This window comes from Leptodactylus fuscus, chromosome 7, assembly GCF_031893055.1.
Source record: "Leptodactylus fuscus isolate aLepFus1 chromosome 7, aLepFus1.hap2, whole genome shotgun sequence".
Classification (NCBI taxonomy): domain Eukaryota; kingdom Metazoa; phylum Chordata; class Amphibia; order Anura; family Leptodactylidae; genus Leptodactylus; species Leptodactylus fuscus.
In genome coordinates, this window is record NC_134271.1 from 125,787,539 (window position 1) to 125,805,831 (window position 18,293).

Sequence of the window (18,293 nt, forward strand, 5' to 3'; positions counted from 1 at the left end):
AGTATCTGGAGGCAAGTGCTTCATGGTGTCTGTTCTCATGTCCGCTCTCCTGACATATGTCTAATTCTAGGTTCACACTAGCATTCATCTTTCTGTTCTTTAGGTCCGCTTGAGGACCCGAGAAACGGAAAGCTAATCCGCTTAAAAAGCAGTTACCTGTGGAAACCCACGGACCCCCTAGAATATAACGGGATCCGTCAAGTATCTGTCTGAAAAAGGCAGAAAATGCGGAGAGAAAAATCTTCGCTTTGCATTTTTTAAGCAGATTCGGGTATGGAAACCCCGAACAGAAATCAAGCGGTAGTGTGAACCTAGTCTAAGATATTGAAGAATTTCTATTACAAAGAAATAGAGGTGTAACTGGAAGCACCAGGCCCCTAGTGCAAAATCTATATTGGAGCCGCTGCTTATCTTGCTCCGCTTAGAAGAGCGGTATATTTTATGTGGTGGAGGGATCTTTGGGGGCCCCCAAGGGGTACAGGACCCGGTAGAGGCTGCTACCCCCTATAGTTACGTCCTATTAACATAACTAGATTTATAGACAAAAGTTAAAACATTTTTGCAAATGTAATTTTAGCTATAAGATTTTCTCTGACCATCTTAGTACTTTCAGTTTCTTGTCTTGATCAGATCCCAATAAATAAGACCATGGTGAACCGATCCAAATATCGGGTAGCCGCGACTGCACCGGCATGCAGCCACGCACTCTACTCGGGATTAGGCCCAATGAATGAGCCTAGTCCAGAGGAGGGAGTGTCATCAGGCCGAATTGCGAGGCGACCTGGCCTGAAGAATGAACACCTTGCTGCTTTTTCTCGGGAGATGGAAGAAACGGCTCCCGGAAAAAAGACCTGAGCGACTCCCATTGATTTACCTGGGAGCCATCTTTTTGGTCAGGATTTTGAGGTGGATACGGCCTCAAAACCATGACCAAAAAACTCTGTGTGAACTTACCCTAATACAGGAACTTTCTATGGTCTGGGACTTGTCAGACACCTCAGCCATGATCTCCATATTACCTTCTCCGGATGATCTTCTCATACATGTAGTGTCTCTGCCTCATAACCTGTCCTGTTCCTGCATTCATGGTCTTATCCATTGGCACCACTAAAATTTCTACTTTCTTGCTTTTTTTATTTTTTAGATCTGAAAAATAGAATTGCAATGTAAATTTAAAAACTGTTATGTTAGTGGAAAATACTCTTTAGACATGTCAGGAGAGGTGACGGATCTTCTATTAATCCCTGTTTTATAATGTCCGTACCTCTCATTTTTCCATTGACTCAATTCTCCTACTTTGATCCCATCTACCACTCATATCCAGTCATTTTGCTCACTACACCTCAATCCCACAGTATTCCTGCCCCCAGGGCTCATTCTGTTCACCATTGTCTCACTCCACCATACCTTTCAGGATCTGCTTAGGTTTACCTTGCAGACATCAGGATCCTACCTCGCACATGTGAAGGAATTACAAATGATAAAACCCACAGCAATAACTCACACACTGGGTATAAGACCCGTAGCGTACAGTAGGTCACTTTGTGTATCAGGTTTTAGTTGCCACATGGATGAGATTTAAATTTGTAATTTTTTCTCCAGAAATGTTCTAGACATTGACACCTTTTTTACCATCTTTTAGGCTAGAGATGAGCGACACTGTTCGGATCAGCCGATCCGAACAGCACGCTCCCATAGAAATGAATGGAAGCACCTGTGACGCCGGCCACCGGCAAAGTCAGCGTCACAGGTGCTTCCATTCATTTCTATGGGTGCGTGCTGTTCGGATCGGCTGATCCAAACAGTGTTCGCTCATCTCTATTTTAGGCAGATTTATAAATTACTCTGTGATCCTGGACAAACCCCACGAAGTGTATTCTACCCTTTTAATTGACTGCCACTGTCCCATATAGGGCTCACAATCTACATTCCCTATCAGTATGTCTTTGGAGAATGGGAGGAAATCCGAGTAAAGATATGGACAACATACAAACTCCTTTGAGAAATTTTTGGTTGGATTCAAGCCTAGATCTTCAACAATACAAGGCTACTGTGCTAACCACTGAGCCACCATGCTGCACGTCTTAAAGAAAACCTATCAAGAACCATCGCCCAAGAGATAGAGATTTGTTTTGTACTTTTGAGTGGTTCAGTGGATGGAATAGGTCATAAAATGCTGTTACGCAATAAAAGGTAAGCCTGTGGGAAACTTATGCAAAAGATTAAAATTCCATAAAAAGTGCTAAAAATGCAAGGCTGGACTTTTCCATATAAGGTAACAATAGTTGTAGAAGATTCACACTCCTGACCAGTGTCTATAAAAACCCAACATCTACTTACTACAAGGAAAACAGCAGCACAGAGGAGAAGGTAAGACATCTGACCTCATGCTATCACATATATATATATATATATATATATATATATATATATATATATATATATATATATATATATACACTGAAGACACCATTACCTAGTCCTACAGTTACAGTGCTATAGAGAGTGCAATATTATGGTGCAGCATTATTTGATATATTATGAGCAGTATTATATCTTGGTATATTATGTGCAGAACGTTGTGGTCTATATATTTCATTATAATGTGGTGTTATGTAGTGTATTATGCGGAGTATTTTCATGTTCTATGATAGGCAGTATTTTTTGTTGTACTTATGGGCGGGTGCACATCAGCACCTGGTCTCTGCTTTAGGCAATACAGTGAGTTTCCCTCTTCTGCCCAAGGAACTGGACAGGGGACAGAAACCCGGCGGTCAGTTTTCAAACCCATTCACTTGAATAGGTTTGCAAAGTGACCGCCCGTGTGCGTCTTCTGCCTCTCCGCAGCGAAACCGTTTTTTTTAACCAGACACAAAGTCCTGCATGTCTGACTTTGTGTCCAGTTTAAAAAATGGTTTCACCGCAGAGAGACAGAAGACGCACATGGGCGGTCACGTTACAAACCCATTCAAGTGAATGGGTTTCAAAACTGACTACCAAGTTTCCGTCCCCTGTCCAGTTTCTTGGGCAGAAGACGGAAACCCGCCGGATTGCCTAAAGCAGAGACTGGGCGCAGCTGTGAACCTGCCTTGTGCAGTATTTTGTAGTGTATTTTGTGCACGATGTGGAGCATTACTGGAATATATGGAACATTACAGTATATACAGTATACCAGAACGTCTCTTTTTTTTTTTTTTTTTTTTTTTTTTATCTGGAGCTTCACCAATGCTTGTGGCCCAAGGCAAATAAAAAAAATCTCAAAATGGATGTTCTGAATGCAGAAAAACAATTAAAAAAGCACAAAAAGAAACTTGTGTCAAAACTTCCTCCCCAGTTGCACCTCAGAATAACATTGGAAAGCAGCCAAGTTCAAGATGCTCTGATATAGAGTATGATATAATATATGTATGTATGATGTCATTCCTGCAGTTTTTATTTAAGTTTTTCTGTATTTTATTTCTTTTCAAAATTTTTAGAACAATGACGACAGGTTTAACTAAATTCAATCCTTATTTTACAGTCGGTTAAAAAAGGTCATTTTTGGATTGAAGACAAGATAAGGTAAGATGGCGGTAACAAACACACTAGTGTGAACCTAGCGTAACATATATTTACATTGGCACCCTCAGACACTACCTCCACTTCTGAGTTCTCCTATGGCAGTCGGAAGTTCTCACATACCCCCTGCCCCAACAACAAACCTAGGTGTTGACCTTCTCATTTATAAGAACTGCTCCTTCATCCTAATCCAATAGCTACTTGCTCCGGCACTCCACTACTTTGAAATACGATATGTCTGTATTTATTCACCTTCCAACCACCAAGTAGCTGTCACATACCGACCACCAGGACCTACCACCACTTTCAGCCACCGTTTCACCACCTCCCTAATGCACTTCATCTCCACTGACATCCCCACTATCATCATGGGCTATTTCAACACCATGGAATTAATATAATATTGTACAGCACCCTGGAATCAATATAATATTGTACAGCACCCTGGAATCAATATAATAATGTACAGCACCATGGAATTAATATAATAATGTACAGCACCCTGGAATCAATATAATTAGAGATGAGCGAACACTAAAATGTTCGAGGTTCGAAATTCGATTCGAACAGCCGCTCACTGTTCGAGTGTTCGAATGGGTTTCGAACCCCATTATAGTCTATGGGGAACATAAACTCGTTAAGGGGGAAACCCAAATTCGTGTCTGGAGGGTCACCAAGTCCACTATGACACCCCAGGAAATGATACCAACACCCTGGAATGACACTGGGACAGCAGGGGAAGCATGTCTGGGGGCATAAAAGTCACTTTATTTCATGGAAATCCCTGTCAGTTTGCGATTTTCGCAAGCTAACTTTTCCCCATAGAAATGCATTGGCCAGTGCTGATTGGCCAGAGTACGGAACTCGACCAATCAGCGCTGGCTCTGCTGGAGGAGGCGGAGTCTAAGATCGCTCCACACCAGTCTCCATTCAGGTCCGACCTTAGACTCCGGCAGAGCCAGCGCTGATTGGCCGAAGGCTGGCCAATGCATTCCTATGCGAATGCAGAGACTTAGCAGTGCTGAGTCAGTTTTGCTCAACTACACATCTGATGCACACTCGGCACTGCTACATCAGATGTAGCAATCTGATGTAGCAGAGCCGAGGGTGCACTAGAACCCCTGTGCAAACTCAGTTCACGCTAATAGAATGCATTGGCCAGCGCTGATTGGCCAATGCATTCTATTAGCCCGATGAAGTAGAGCTGAATTGTGTGTGTTAAGCACACACATTCAGCACTGCTTCATCACGCCAATACAATGCATTAGCCAGTGCTGATTGGCCAGAGTACGGAATTCGGCCAATCAGCGCTGGCTCTGCTGGAGGAGGCGGAGTCTAAGGTCGGACCTGAATGGAGACTGGTGTGGAGCGATCTTAGACTCCGCCTCCTCCAGCAGAGCCAGCGCTGATTGGCCGAATTCCGTACTCTGGCCAATCAGCGCTGGACAATGCATTCTATTAGCCCGATGAAGTAGAGCTGAATGTGTGTGCTAAGCACACACATTCAGCACTGCTTCATCACGCCAATACAATGCATTAGCCAGTGCTGATTGGCCAGAGTACGGAATTCGGCCAATCAGCGCTGGCTCTGCTGGAGGAGGCGGAGTCTAAGGTCGGACCTGAATGGAGACTGGTGTGGAGCGATCTTAGACTCCGCCTCCTCCAGCAGAGCCAGCGCTGATTGGCCGAATTCCGTACTCTGGCCAATCAGCGCTGGCCAATGCATTCTATTAGCCCGATGAAGTAGAGTTGAATGTGTGTGCTAAGCACACACATTCAGCTCTACTTCATCGGGCTAATAGAATGCATTGGCCAATCAGCGCTGGCCAATGCATTCTATTAGCTTGATGAAGCAGAGTGTGCACAAGGGTTCAAGCGCACCCTCGGCTCTGATGTAGCAGAGCCGAGGGTGCACAAGGGTTCAAGTGCACCCTCGGCTCTCCTACATCAGAGCCGAGGGTGCGCTTGAACCCTTGTGCAGCCTCGGCTCTGCTACATCAGAGCCGAGGGTGCGCTTGAACCCTTGTGCACACTCTGCTTCATCAAGCTAATAGAATGCATTGGCCAGCACTGATTGGCCAGAGTACGGAATTCGGCCAATCAGCGCTGGCCAATGCATCCCTATGGGAAAAAGTTTATCTCACAAAAATCACAATTACACACCCGATAGAGCCCCAAAAAGTTATTTTTAATAACATTCCCCCCTAAATAAAGGTTATCCCTAGCTATCCCTGCCTGTACAGCTATCCCTGTCTCATAGTCACAAAGTTCACATTCTCATATGACCCGGATTTGAAATCCACTATTCGTCTAAAATGGAGGTCACCTGATTTCGGCAGCCAATGACTTTTTCCAATTTTTTTCAATGCCCCCAGTGTCGTAGTTCCTGTCCCACCTCCCCTGCGCTGTTATTGGTGCAAAAAAGGCGCCAGGGAAGGTGGGAGGGGAATCGAATTTTGGCGCACTTTACCACGCGGTGTTCGATTCGATTCGAACATGGCGAACACCCTGATATCCGATCGAACATGTGTTCGATAGAACACTGTTCGCTCATCTCTAAATATAATATTGTACAGCACCCTGGAATCAATATAATATTGTACAGCACCATGGAATTAATATAATAATGTACAGCACCCTGGAATCAATATAATATTGTACAGCACCATGGAATTAATATAATATTGTACAGCACCCTGGAATCAATATAATAATGTACAGCACCATGGAATTAATATAATAATGTACAGCACCCTGGAATCAATATAATATTGTACAGCACCATGGAATTAATATAATATTGTACAGCACCATGGAATTAATATAATATTGTACAGCACCATGGAATTAATATAATAATGTACAGCACCCTGGAATCAATATAATATTGTACAGCACCATGGAACTAATGGTGCTGTAAAAATGAATAAATTATTATTAATAATAATAATAATAATAATAATAATAATAATAATAATAAATAATTAATAATAATGCCATATGTGTCCCGTAAAAATAGTCATAAACAAATTTTGGATAAATGTTGAACTTTTAAAATTTTTTATTGTTAATAATAATAAACTTCCACTAGAATCTTTGTTTTAGCACATCCAAAAGAAAAATTGGCATTAAAAAACTAATCTTTATTGATATTACCATTAAAAATATTTCCCTGGGTACAAAATTTTTTTTTATAAAAATAGTCTATTTTATGCACCATTTATTTCTAAACACCAAGGGGTATCTAGTAAGCGTCTGAGAGCCCCTCTATTCAGTGGGTGTTTAAAAGAAACAACTACAAGACATTGCCTGTAGATAGCATGGCTATAGTCAAAGACTATTGAGTGGGTGCTAGTCCAAATCCCCAATCTATCTGTTTTGAGGATCAGTTAGATACAATTCATCTCAGGCTAATTGACTGCTGAGTTGTAATATATATGACTGCTTCTTGCTCTTAAGAATTCAAAGAAGCATAAAGTAACTTTGTATCAATATTGCCATGAGTTTGTTCATAGCAAATATATATCTAGTTACTATGCCTCTATATTGCATGCCAGCAGCACGATAGGTTAGCTGATGGCATGGTTAGGATTTAAAATAATAAGCAAATGTCTAATGAATAGGCGTCTCTACGCGTTTCCCCCCTGTTTACGGGGTTCCTCAGGAGACCTTTTGTATAAATACACCCCACGGTTTTGATGCGATACCGCGTCGGTAATGAACTCCTATTCAACTGGGACTATCTGCAATAACATTCCCTACAGCAGATTCTACCGTCCCCCAGCTTACTGAGTCCGCTAATCCTGCTCTAATAGCACAGCCTAGATGTTCATTAATGGCGGTTATAACCACCGTTCTCCGTGCCTTGATGGTAGGCACGGATAATTTTTACCAGCCGAAGGCAGAGCGCCGCAGCGAGTCCCTTTATACCCAGGACAAGAGGTGCGTACTTACCCGCCTTCCCGCTCGTCTCCCATGACTGAGGGCGTGTCATAGACTCCGCCCCCCGTCAGTGATTGGTTAGCGGGCGGGACGCTCGGTAACTATGGTAACGGAGACGCTCATCTCCGTACCCGGCCAGATGATTGCCAGCCTGCAGCGAGTCGCACGTCTCCAGATCTTAACCTGTGTGTCCCTTAGTACAATCCAGCTCTGGGTGACGCTTCAGCAGCTTTAGAATAGACAGTAACACACCGTGGTCATGAAGATGTTACATTTAAACCCTACTTAGAGGGTAAGAAGGCTGGTACCTATCATTTTCATAGATGACCCAATGTTGGACGCAAATAGAAAATATACCACATCTGCCCTGCAGTTTGTCAGAAGTGCAGGACTTCCTAGCTATTACATACAAATTTTAGCTAACCCCAAATTTGCTTATTAACTTTAAATAATTGTCCCCAACATTATCCGAAATGATATAACTTATCCAATAATCATCTTTCAGATGTTTCTAAACATGACCTGCATAACCTGAATAACTGTCAAACTCTAAAAAAGCGTCTCACATCTACTTGTGCGATTTTATCACTACAGACCCACCCTATCCTTCAGATAACCCTCACATAAAGTAATATTAGAAAAATACACACATATCCCAGGTCACGAAGGTCTTACCGCACATACAGACCAAAAATCTAAGATTAACCCTGAACGCTAGCTTTTTATAAGTGTCCATTTTTGTTATTATTAGGGGGTACCCGCCATGCATAATAGAAGACCACCGCGGTATATCGGTAAAACGATCAGATATCGCAGAACCATATCTACCATGCACTATATTATAAAAAAATACCCCTAACACTTAATGACAGGAGCATATTAAATGAAGGACGCGTATGAAATAATCTCATTCAAGCCATCCGGCTTGACACATTGTAGGCGGTATGTCCATTTTGCCTCTTGTTGTAAAAGTTTGCGATCAAAATCCCCCCCACGTATGGAGGGCTTTACCAGTTCTATTCCCTGAAATGACAGAGCCCTGAGGTCCCCATTGTGTTCCTCCCACAGGTGTCTGCTTATTGGTTGATCCTCTTTTCGATTCACATAACCAATGTGTTCCAAAATCCTACGTCTTAGTTCTCTGGAAGTCTTGCCTACATAGTTTTTATTGCAACTACAGGTTGCCAGGTAAATAACTCCTTTGCTTTTACAATTAATGTACTCCCTAATATTATAGGATCTCCCTGTCTTTGCACTTTGGAACCTAGCACCTTTTGTAACATATTGACAGGCCTTGCAACCCCCGCATTTAAACATTCCCGCAGGAATTGCTCTATCCAACCATGTACCATCTTTCTGTTGCGATCCCAAATGACTATGTACAAGGTGATCTTTAATGTTTCTGCCTCTCCTATATGTAATTGTGGGCTTCAAGGTCAGAAAAGGATTGATGTCCCTATCCAATTGCAGAACCTTCCAGTAGTTATTAATGATGTCCCTCACTTCTCTATGTTTGCTGTCAAAAGTACCGATAAGCCTAATGGACCCATCGTTCTCTTTTTTGGGTTTAGGCACTAACAGTTCACTACGGTCACATGAGGAGGCATAATCAAACGCCGTTTTGACTGTATCCAATGGATACCCTCTTTGTCCAAACCGCTTGCATAGATCCAACGCTTTCTGATTAAACTCTCCCTCCTCAGAGCAATTTCTTCTCATCCTTAAAAATTGTCCCTTAGGGATACCTTTCTTTAGGGATTGAGGATGAAAGCTATCCCACCTCAAAAGATTGTTCGTGGAGGTGGGTTTCCGATACACCGTGGAACTCAGTGTGCCCCCTTCATTAATCTTAATGTGCAGATCCAAAAAATTAATCTCTGTTGAATGTATTTCAAATGTAAACCTTAGATTAATTTCGTTATGATTTAAAGCTTCCACAAAAGACACAAATTGTGATGATGTACCTCCCCAAAAAATTAAAATGTCATCAATGTAACGGAGCCACAAAATAATGTGCTCCGTCCATTGATCCATTGGGTCCGTGAAAACTAGGCGCTCCTCCCACCAGCCCAGGAACAGGTTGGCATATGTGGGGGCCGCAGGGCTCCCCATTGCTGTTCCCCTGAGCTGATAAGCAAATTTGGGGTTAACTAAAATTTGTATGTAATAGCTAGGAAGTCCTGCACTTCTGACAAACTGCAGGGCAGATGTGGTATATTTTCTATTTGCGTCCAACATTGGGTCATCTATGAAAATGATAGGTACCAGCCTTCTTACCCTCTAAGTAGGGTTTAAATGTAACATCTTCATGACCACGGTGTGTTACTGTCTATTCTAAAGCTGCTGAAGCGTCACCCAGAGCTGGATTGTACTAAGGGACACACAGGTTAAGATCTGGAGACGTGCGACTCGCTGCAGGCTGGCAATCATCTGGCCGGGCACGGAGATGAGCGTCTCCGTTACCATAGTTACCGAGCGTCCCGCCCGCTAACCAATCACTGACGGGGGGCGGAGTCTATGACACGCCCTCAGTCATGGGAGACGAGCGGGAAGGCGGGTAAGTACGCACCTCTTGTCCTGGGTATAAAGGGACTCGCTGCGGCGCTCTGCCTTCGGCTGGTAAAAATTATCCGTGCCTACCATCAAGGCACGGAGAACGGTGGTTATAACCGCCATTAATGAACATCTAGGCTGTGCTATTAGAGCAGGATTAGCGGACTCAGTAAGCTGGGGGACGGTAGAATCTGCTGTAGGGAATGTTATTGCAGATAGTCCCAGTTGAATAGGAGTTCATTACCGACGCGGTATCGCATCAAAACCGTGGGGTGTATTTATACAAAAGGTCTCCTGAGGAACCCCGTAAACAGGGGGGAAACGCGTAGAGACGCCTATTCATTAGACATTTGCTTATTATTTTAAATCCTAACCATGCCATCAGCTAACCTATCGTGCTGCTGGCATGCAATATAGAGGCATAGTAACTAGATATATATTTGCTATGAACAAACTCATGGCAATATTGATACAAAGTTACTTTATGCTTCTTTGAATTCTTAAGAGCAAGAAGCAGTCATATATATTACAACTCAGCAGTCAATTAGCCTGAGATGAATTGTATCTAACTGATCCTCAAAACAGATAGATTGGGGATTTGAACTAGCACCCACTCAATAGTCTTTGACTATAGCCATGCTATCTACAGGCAATGTCTTATAGTTGTTTCTTTTAAACACCCACTGAATAGAGGGGCTCTCAGACGCTTACTAGATACCCCTTGGTGTTTAGAAATAAATGGTGCATAAAATAGACTATTTTTATAAAAAAAAATTTTGTACCCAGGGAAATATTTTTTAATGGTAATATCAATAAAGATTAGTTTTTTAATGCCAATTTTTCTTTTGGATTTATTAATAATAATAATAATAATAATAATAAATTTTACATCACATGATTGAATTCTATTACAGGACATGAATGCTTAGAATGGTTGGGTATTCTTAGCATTGTTGCGTCACAGCCTATATCATAACATCATAAATATTTACTTGCTGAAACACTGGTAACCTTTGTTAAAGGGGCTCTATCATTGGGAAAAGTCATTTTTAACTAAGCACATCCTTGCATAGGCTTTATAAAGTCTATTCCACACCTACCTTTAGTATGTAAATCGCCTCAGTAGTGTAGTCCGTTTTTATTCATATGCTAATTAGCCTTCTCCGTGCACAGGAGGTTCTCACCAGCTCTCCTCTCCCTGCTGAATATACAGCACAGGCTGCTGTGTGATGTGTGTGAGAGCAGGGAGGAGGAGTCATCAGCAGCCTGTGCTGTATAAACAGCAAACGATGAGACTTCCGGGGTGCAGGGAGAAGGCTAATTAGCATATTAATAAGAAACAGTCTCATTCAAAAACCACTGAGGTGATTTACATACAAAAGGTAAGTGTGGAATAACATTTCTAAAGGCTATGCAAGGATGTGAATAGTTAAAAATGACTTTTCCCAATGATAAAGCCCCTTTCAGAAGATCAATTATGACCTTATGGAGGTCACAATGCGCTAAAAAATAAATTAACCACTGCCTACACCTACTGTATATCATAAGTTCTTGCCCAACCCCTAGTAATAGAAACCTTTGTGTCACCTAAAATTCTTCGTAATGGAGAGACAAAACTACTTTTTAAAAATAGTAGTACTTCACGGATCACCAAAAAGAGAAGCAAAAATGATGTAAATATCCCAAACAAACAAAAAGTTATAGCCTTCAAAATCGCATGTATCAAAAAAGCCAAAAATTTGCCCGGCCCTGAAATGGTTAAGTTATATAAAGTGCTTGAAAAGTTTGAAATATTTCGGTTTTCTTTTTTTTCCAGAAAATGAAGAACTTTCCGATCCTTTTTGTTCTTCTGTTCTCCGGATGTTTTGCACAGAAAGGTGAATGCGCATTATATCTTCTGTATGATGATCATTGTGTAATCCAGGAAGTGCTTAAAAAAGTGGCGCAACCATGGCACATACCGTCAAGTGCAGAAAAGTCAGACATGACAGTATATATTTCCACCCGTATGTCGACCGATGTTGTAGCATGGGACTTGTCAATTTTTTTTTAAACCTGGCTAGAAAGTCAATAGTAGTAGAGTCTTGACTTTAGGTTTTTTGCCTGACCTGGAGAAAACAACTCCATCAAACCGGCAAACTAAAGCAAGGACAGCGGTGTCAACATTCATCGCTAATGGATAAGATTGTTTCCTCCCAATGTCCCTGTTGCCCGTTGTGTGAAAGCAGGTGTTTTGTTTTTTGTCCTCTTAAAGGGGTTGTCAGGGATAAATTGATATTTCTAATCTAAATTAAACACCCTTTCCCCTCTACCTTCTACTTAGTGTGCCAAAAATCTATATTTACCTAGATCAGCGAAGCAGTCATGTGACCGTCCCAGGCACATTTTCTGGTGACGTTCCATTTCCGGAAGAGGGAAACCGAACATCACCAATACTAACCCAACCCACCTCCCCATTATAATGACCTGTCTTCCAGTCTGGACCTTCTGGGCACGGCACGTCACTTCTTCCAGGTGACCTCCTCTTCTTGACATCTAATAGCTGCCCACCCCTGAGCTATAGAATCAGAATGTCAGCACGCCCAGAAGAAGTGACATCCCATGCTTAGAAGTTCCAGACTGGAAGACAGGTAAGTATGATAGGGTGGGGGGGTTGAGTTAGGGGTAGTTCACGTAGTTCAGTTAGACTATTCCTACGTGGTGTCAGTTAAAACTCCAAAAATCCAGTGATAGAATTTTTTCTTTTAACTTGCCTAGAGTATTTGAGCATCTGGTTTTCCCATAGAATACTAGAAGCTTTATCATATTTCCCATTGACTCCTTGTCAACTCGTTAATGATATCATTATTATTATTATAAATAATAACTTTATGTATCTTTTGGTCTAGACAAAATTATCATCTTCCCTAGGCAAACAGCCACTGACCATGTGATTCTGAAGCCAACTGTGGACAAACCTTTGAAGCAACTTTCCGTATGCCTACGCTCCTATACTGACCTCACACGAGAACATTCTCTTTTATCCATAGCCATTCCGGGTTCAGGAAAGGACAACGCTTTTATTATTTACCCGAAACCACCAAACATATGCCATGTTTTCATAAATCAAGAAGAAATTACATTTATGGTGGATCCTGAGGTTCTAGCCTGGAAACACACTTGTGTCACTTGGGACTCTGAGACTGGACTGGTCCAACTTTGGATAAATGGCAAGAAATACCCTAGAAAAGGTACAAATAAAGGACCACCCATAGGACCTGAGATGTGCGTCGTTATTGGACAGGAACAGGACAATATGTGTGGTGGTTTTGAGGTTGGTCAATCATTTGTAGGTGAAATACGTGATGTCCATATGTGGAGTTATGTTCTGGACCCACAATCTTTGAGACGCTTTTCTACTGGTTATGATATTGTAGGTGGAAATATCTTTAACTGGATAAGTGGAACTACCGAGATCAAAGGAGGAGTCTTGGAGGTTGAAGCCGCTTCCACATGATTAACTAGATGCAAAATGGAAGCCGATTGTCTTTGTATTCTATATGGTGACTACTACAGTATATCGAAGTATGTCCATTTATTACTACATGTGTAAGGCTTCATTCTGCCCATACAATATGTATACATCATCTGTGATTCCTTAAATGTGAGATCACAAATTAATAAAAAAAAAAAATTCTATAGCAGAACCATTGTCAATTTTGTCCTGAGATGAAACCTATGTGAGATATCCAATAACATCCAGGTGTCGTACACAAATCCAACCACCTCCAATAGTCTACATATGGAAGCCTTGACTTTCAGAAGTGCCATAACTGGTTGCATTGTGATATCTTAACAAAAGCCATCAAAAGTGTCACGGTTATATTCTATGTTACACTGTTTGTTAAAGGGGTTGTGCTGTTAAGGACACTTATCCTTTAAACCAAAAGATATCAAAGGATAAGTGTCAGGTGGGAGGTCCAACCACCAAGTTTCCCCAATAATCCAGAGAATTTAAGACCAAAGTCCACCATGCCTCCTCATTGTTAATGGAGTGTCAGTACGTTTTTATGACCAGCGCTCCATTCACTGCTATGGTGCTGTGCATGCTATCGGAGATTGCAGCAGCCCCATATTGTGGACGGGTACTCCAATCATATTGAGGTATTAGAGGGACTTTAGTTCTCTTGTTTTCCTGGTTGTTGGTGAACCCGGTGCCCAGATAGCAGTTACAGTCCTATGAAAAAGTTTGGGCACCCCTATTAATCTTAATCATTTTTTGTTCTAAATATTTTGGTGTTTGCAACAGCCATTTCAGTTTGATATATCTAATAACTGATGGACACAGTAATATTTCAGGATTGAAATGAGGTTTATTGTACTAACAGAAAATGTGCAATATGCATTAAACCAAAATTTGACCGGTGCAAAAGTATGGGCACCCTTATCATTTTATTGATTTGAATTCCCCTAACTACTTTTTACTGACTTACTGAAGCACAAAATTGGTTTTGTAACCTCAGTGAGCTTTGAACTTCATAGCCAGATGTATCCAATCATAAGAAAAGGTATTTAAGGTGGCCAATTGCAAGTTGATCTCCTATTTGAATCTCCTCTGAAGAGTGGCATCATGGGCTACTCAAAACAACTCTCAAATGATCTGAAAACAAAGATTGTTCAACATAGTTGTTCAGGGGAAGGATACAAAAAGTTGTCTCAGAGATTTAACCTGTCAGTTTCCACTGTGAGGAACATAGTAAGGAAATGGAAGACCACAGGGACAGTTCTTGTTAAGCCCAGAAGTGGCAGGCCAAGAAAATATCAGAAAGACAGAGAAGAAGAATGGTGAGAACAGTCAAGGACAATCCACAGACCACCTCCAAAGAGCTGCAGCATCATCTTGCTGCAGATGGTGTCACTGTGCATCGGTCAACTATACAGCGCACTTTGCACAAATAGAAGCTGTATGGGAGAGTGATGAGAAAGAAGCCGTTTCTGCACGTACGCCACAAATAGAGTTGCCTGAGGTATGAAAAAGCACATTTGGACAAGGCAGCTTCATTTTGGAAACAAAAATTGAGTTGTTTGGTTATAAAAAAAGGCGTTATGCATGGCGTCCAAAAAGAAACAGCATTCCAAGAAAAACACATGCTACCCACTGTAAAATTTGGTGGAGGTTCCATCATGCTTCGGGGCTGTGTGGCCAATGCCGGCATCGGGAATCTTGTTAAAGTTGAGAGTCGCATGGATTCCACTCAGTATCAGCAGATTCTTGAGAATAATGTTCAAGAATCAGTGACGAAGTTGAAGTTACGCCGGGGATGGATATTTCAGCAAGACAATGATCCAAAACACCGCTCCAAATCCTCAGGCATTCATGCAGAGGAACAATTACAATGTTCTGGAATGGCCTTCCCAGTCCCCAGACCTGAATATCATTGAACATCTGTGGGATGATTTGAAGCGGGCTGTCCATGCTCGGCGACCATCTAACTTAACTGAACTTGAATTGTTTGTCCAAAATACCTTTATCCAGGATCCAGGAACTGATTAAAAGCTACAGGAAGCGACTAGAGGCTGTTATCTTTGCAAAAGGAGGATCTACTAAATATTAATGTCACTTTTCTGTTGAGGTGCCCATACTTTTGCACCGGTCAAATTTTGGTTTAATGCATATTGCACATTTTCTGTTAGTACAATAAACCTCATTTCAATCCTGAAATATTACTGTGTCCATCAGTTATTAGATATATCAAACTGAAATGGCTGTTGCAAACACCAAAATATTTAGAACTAAAAATGATTAAGATTAATAGGGGTGCCCAAACGTTTTCATAGGACTGTAAGTGTCCTTAATGGCACAGTGTCAAGTTAAAGGGATTCTACCATTAAAACATTTTTTTTTTCTGTGGATAAGACGTTGGAATAACCTTTAGAAAGGCTATTAGTCTCTTGCCTTTAGATGTGGTCTCCGCTGTGCCGTTACTTAGAAATACTGTTTTTTACCAGTATGCAAATGAGTTCTCCCGCAGCGATGGGGGCGGGCCCCAGTGCTCAAAACAACGATGAGGGCGTCCCCACCGCTGCCCGAGAAGTGTCTCCAAGCGCTGACTCCTTCTTCATCCGCCGTGTCATGTTCAATGCCTTCCGGCGCAGGCTCGTAACTTCTAGCAGAGCAGACTGCGCAGGCGCACAGGCCACGGGAAAATGGCCACTAACAATACTGTGCAAGCGGCCATTTTCCTGTGGCCTGCGCAGTCTGCTCTGCTAGAAGTTGACGAGCCTGCGCCGGAAGAAGGGACTGCACCCTTGTCTTTTGATGGGAATTGTGTCTGCCTGTGAGCATCTTGTGGCAAAACCGTTTTTCTTTTTTTTTTTTTTTTTTTTTAACCGGACACAAAGTCGGACATGCAGGGCTTTGTGTTCGGTTAAACGCTCACAAAATGCTCACGGGCGGACAATGACCGCCAGGTTTCCGTCTCTTATCAGCAGAAGACGGAAACCCACAAAGCGGAGACCAGGCACAGATGTGAACCCGCCCTCACTAAAATCTAATGGGTGTGTGTATGTGTGTGGCACAGTATGTATTATACGTGTATATACGGTGCTGTATGTATTGTGTGTATGTGGCACAGTATATATTATACACGTATCTATGGTACTGTGTGCATGTGTGGCACAGTATGTATTATACGTGTATCTATGGTACTGTATGTATTGTGTGTATGTGTGACACAGTATGTATTGTGTGTATGTATGGCAATTGAACATGTATTATGTGTATATTTGGAGCACAGTATGTACTATATGTATAAAAATACAGAAGAGAGACTGTCTGTACGCAGCCACCAAAGGAGGGCAATTTTGGCACTACTCCCCCGAATAGAAACTCTGTCTCTTTCTACCTTCCCTGTGAGTGTATACAGGGACAGTATTGTTGTTTTATAGGAACAGACAATTTATCACTTTTTAACCATTATATTAAAAGTTAAGTTTTAGTGTAAATTGGCTTCTAGTAAGGACTTAGTGTGTCTAGGATCCTATCATACAAACCCTTTTTTTTTTTTCCTGAATAACACGTTGGAATAGCCTTAAGATGGAGGCGGTGCTGTTTGAGCGCTGAGGACCACCCCCAGTGCTGCTAGAGAACTCATTTGCATACCGACAAAAAACGGGATTCCTATGGAACGGCGGCGAGAAGACAACTAAAGGTAGGAGAAGAATAGCCTTTCTTAAGGCTATTCTGATGTGTTACTCAGAAAAAAAGGGTTTGTATGATAGGATCCCTTTAACATTTTACTTGGCAAGCGTCACCAAAATAAGGGAAAAAAAATGACATAGATTTTTTTTTTTTTTTTTAACTAATATGACTGTTAATTTTGTCATTTTTATTGCATTTTTCATGAAATAATTTAACTAGTTCCCAATGCTTCCTTCCAGAGGGAGTATCATCCATGTCGATGGACCACTCAGTGAACTGATGATTAGAGATGAGCAAACACTGTTCGGATCAGCCGTTCCGAACAGCACGCTCCCATAGAAATGAATGGAAGCAGCTGGCACGTACACTTTGCCGGCGGCCGGTCGCTTAACCCCCCACGTGCTGGCTACGTCCATTCATTTCTATGGGAGCGGGCTGTTCCGAACAGTGTTCGCTCATCTCTACTGATGATTTCTAGTTGTAAAAGGACCTTTGATCACATTATCAGCGTGCTATTGCAACACATATAACTTATAAAAAACAGAAAAGACTGCGTTGATGTGGTTGCTGTAGCTATCTGAGCAGTACATGTTACCTGTTTCTTATAAGCTGTCAAGCTTGGCAGTGCAGAGCTTTACATGTGTCACTGCTGTTGCTCAAGGACCTGCGCTGAGATCATCAAAGGCCTTGAAGCAATTAGTTATGCAGTTATATAAGAGATTAGAGATGAGCGAACGCCGTTCGATCGAATAGGTATTCGAATATCATGGCGTTCGATGTATTCGTTCACAATCGAATACCAGGCGCATACGCAGTAAAAATTCGTATCCCCTCCCACCTTCCCTGGCGCGTTTTTTGCAGCAATAACTGTGCAGGGGAGGTGGGACAGGAACTACAACAATGGAGGCAGTGAAAAAATGTTGGAATAATGCATATTTGTTTATATGTAAGGCAACAACTACTACTGCTGTATTATATGATGAGACATTCTGTCTGTGTTCATATTGTTAAGTTGTTAACAAAGTTCTGCTGAAAAAAAAAAAAAAAAAACTACTCACAG

The 18,293-nt window shown here is 41.8% G+C and overlaps 1 protein-coding gene across 1 annotated transcript; it reads left to right on the plus strand.

Moving 5' to 3' along the window:
• Positions 1–3,518: 3,518 nt before the first annotated feature.
• LOC142212899 (jeltraxin-like) lies at positions 3,519–13,551 on the plus strand. The gene is made up of 3 exons (XM_075281029.1): positions 3,519–3,561; positions 11,870–11,930; positions 12,942–13,551. The coding sequence occupies exons 2-3, from the start codon at positions 11,873–11,875 to the stop codon at positions 13,547–13,549; spliced, it is 666 nt and encodes a 221-aa protein (XP_075137130.1). The 5' UTR covers positions 3,519–3,561; positions 11,870–11,872; the 3' UTR covers positions 13,550–13,551.
• Positions 13,552–18,293: the final 4,742 nt, after the last annotated feature.

Excerpts from the sequence above, each read along its gene's own strand:
- LOC142212899 (XM_075281029.1), top strand. The coding sequence starts at position 11,873 with ATGAAGAACTTTCCGATCCTTTTTGTTCTTCTGTTCTCCGGATGTTTT. Across the intron at positions 11,931-12,941 it reads CGGATGTTTTGCACAGAAAG|ACAAAATTATCATCTTCCCT; the intron begins GTGAATGCGCAT and ends CTTTTGGTCTAG.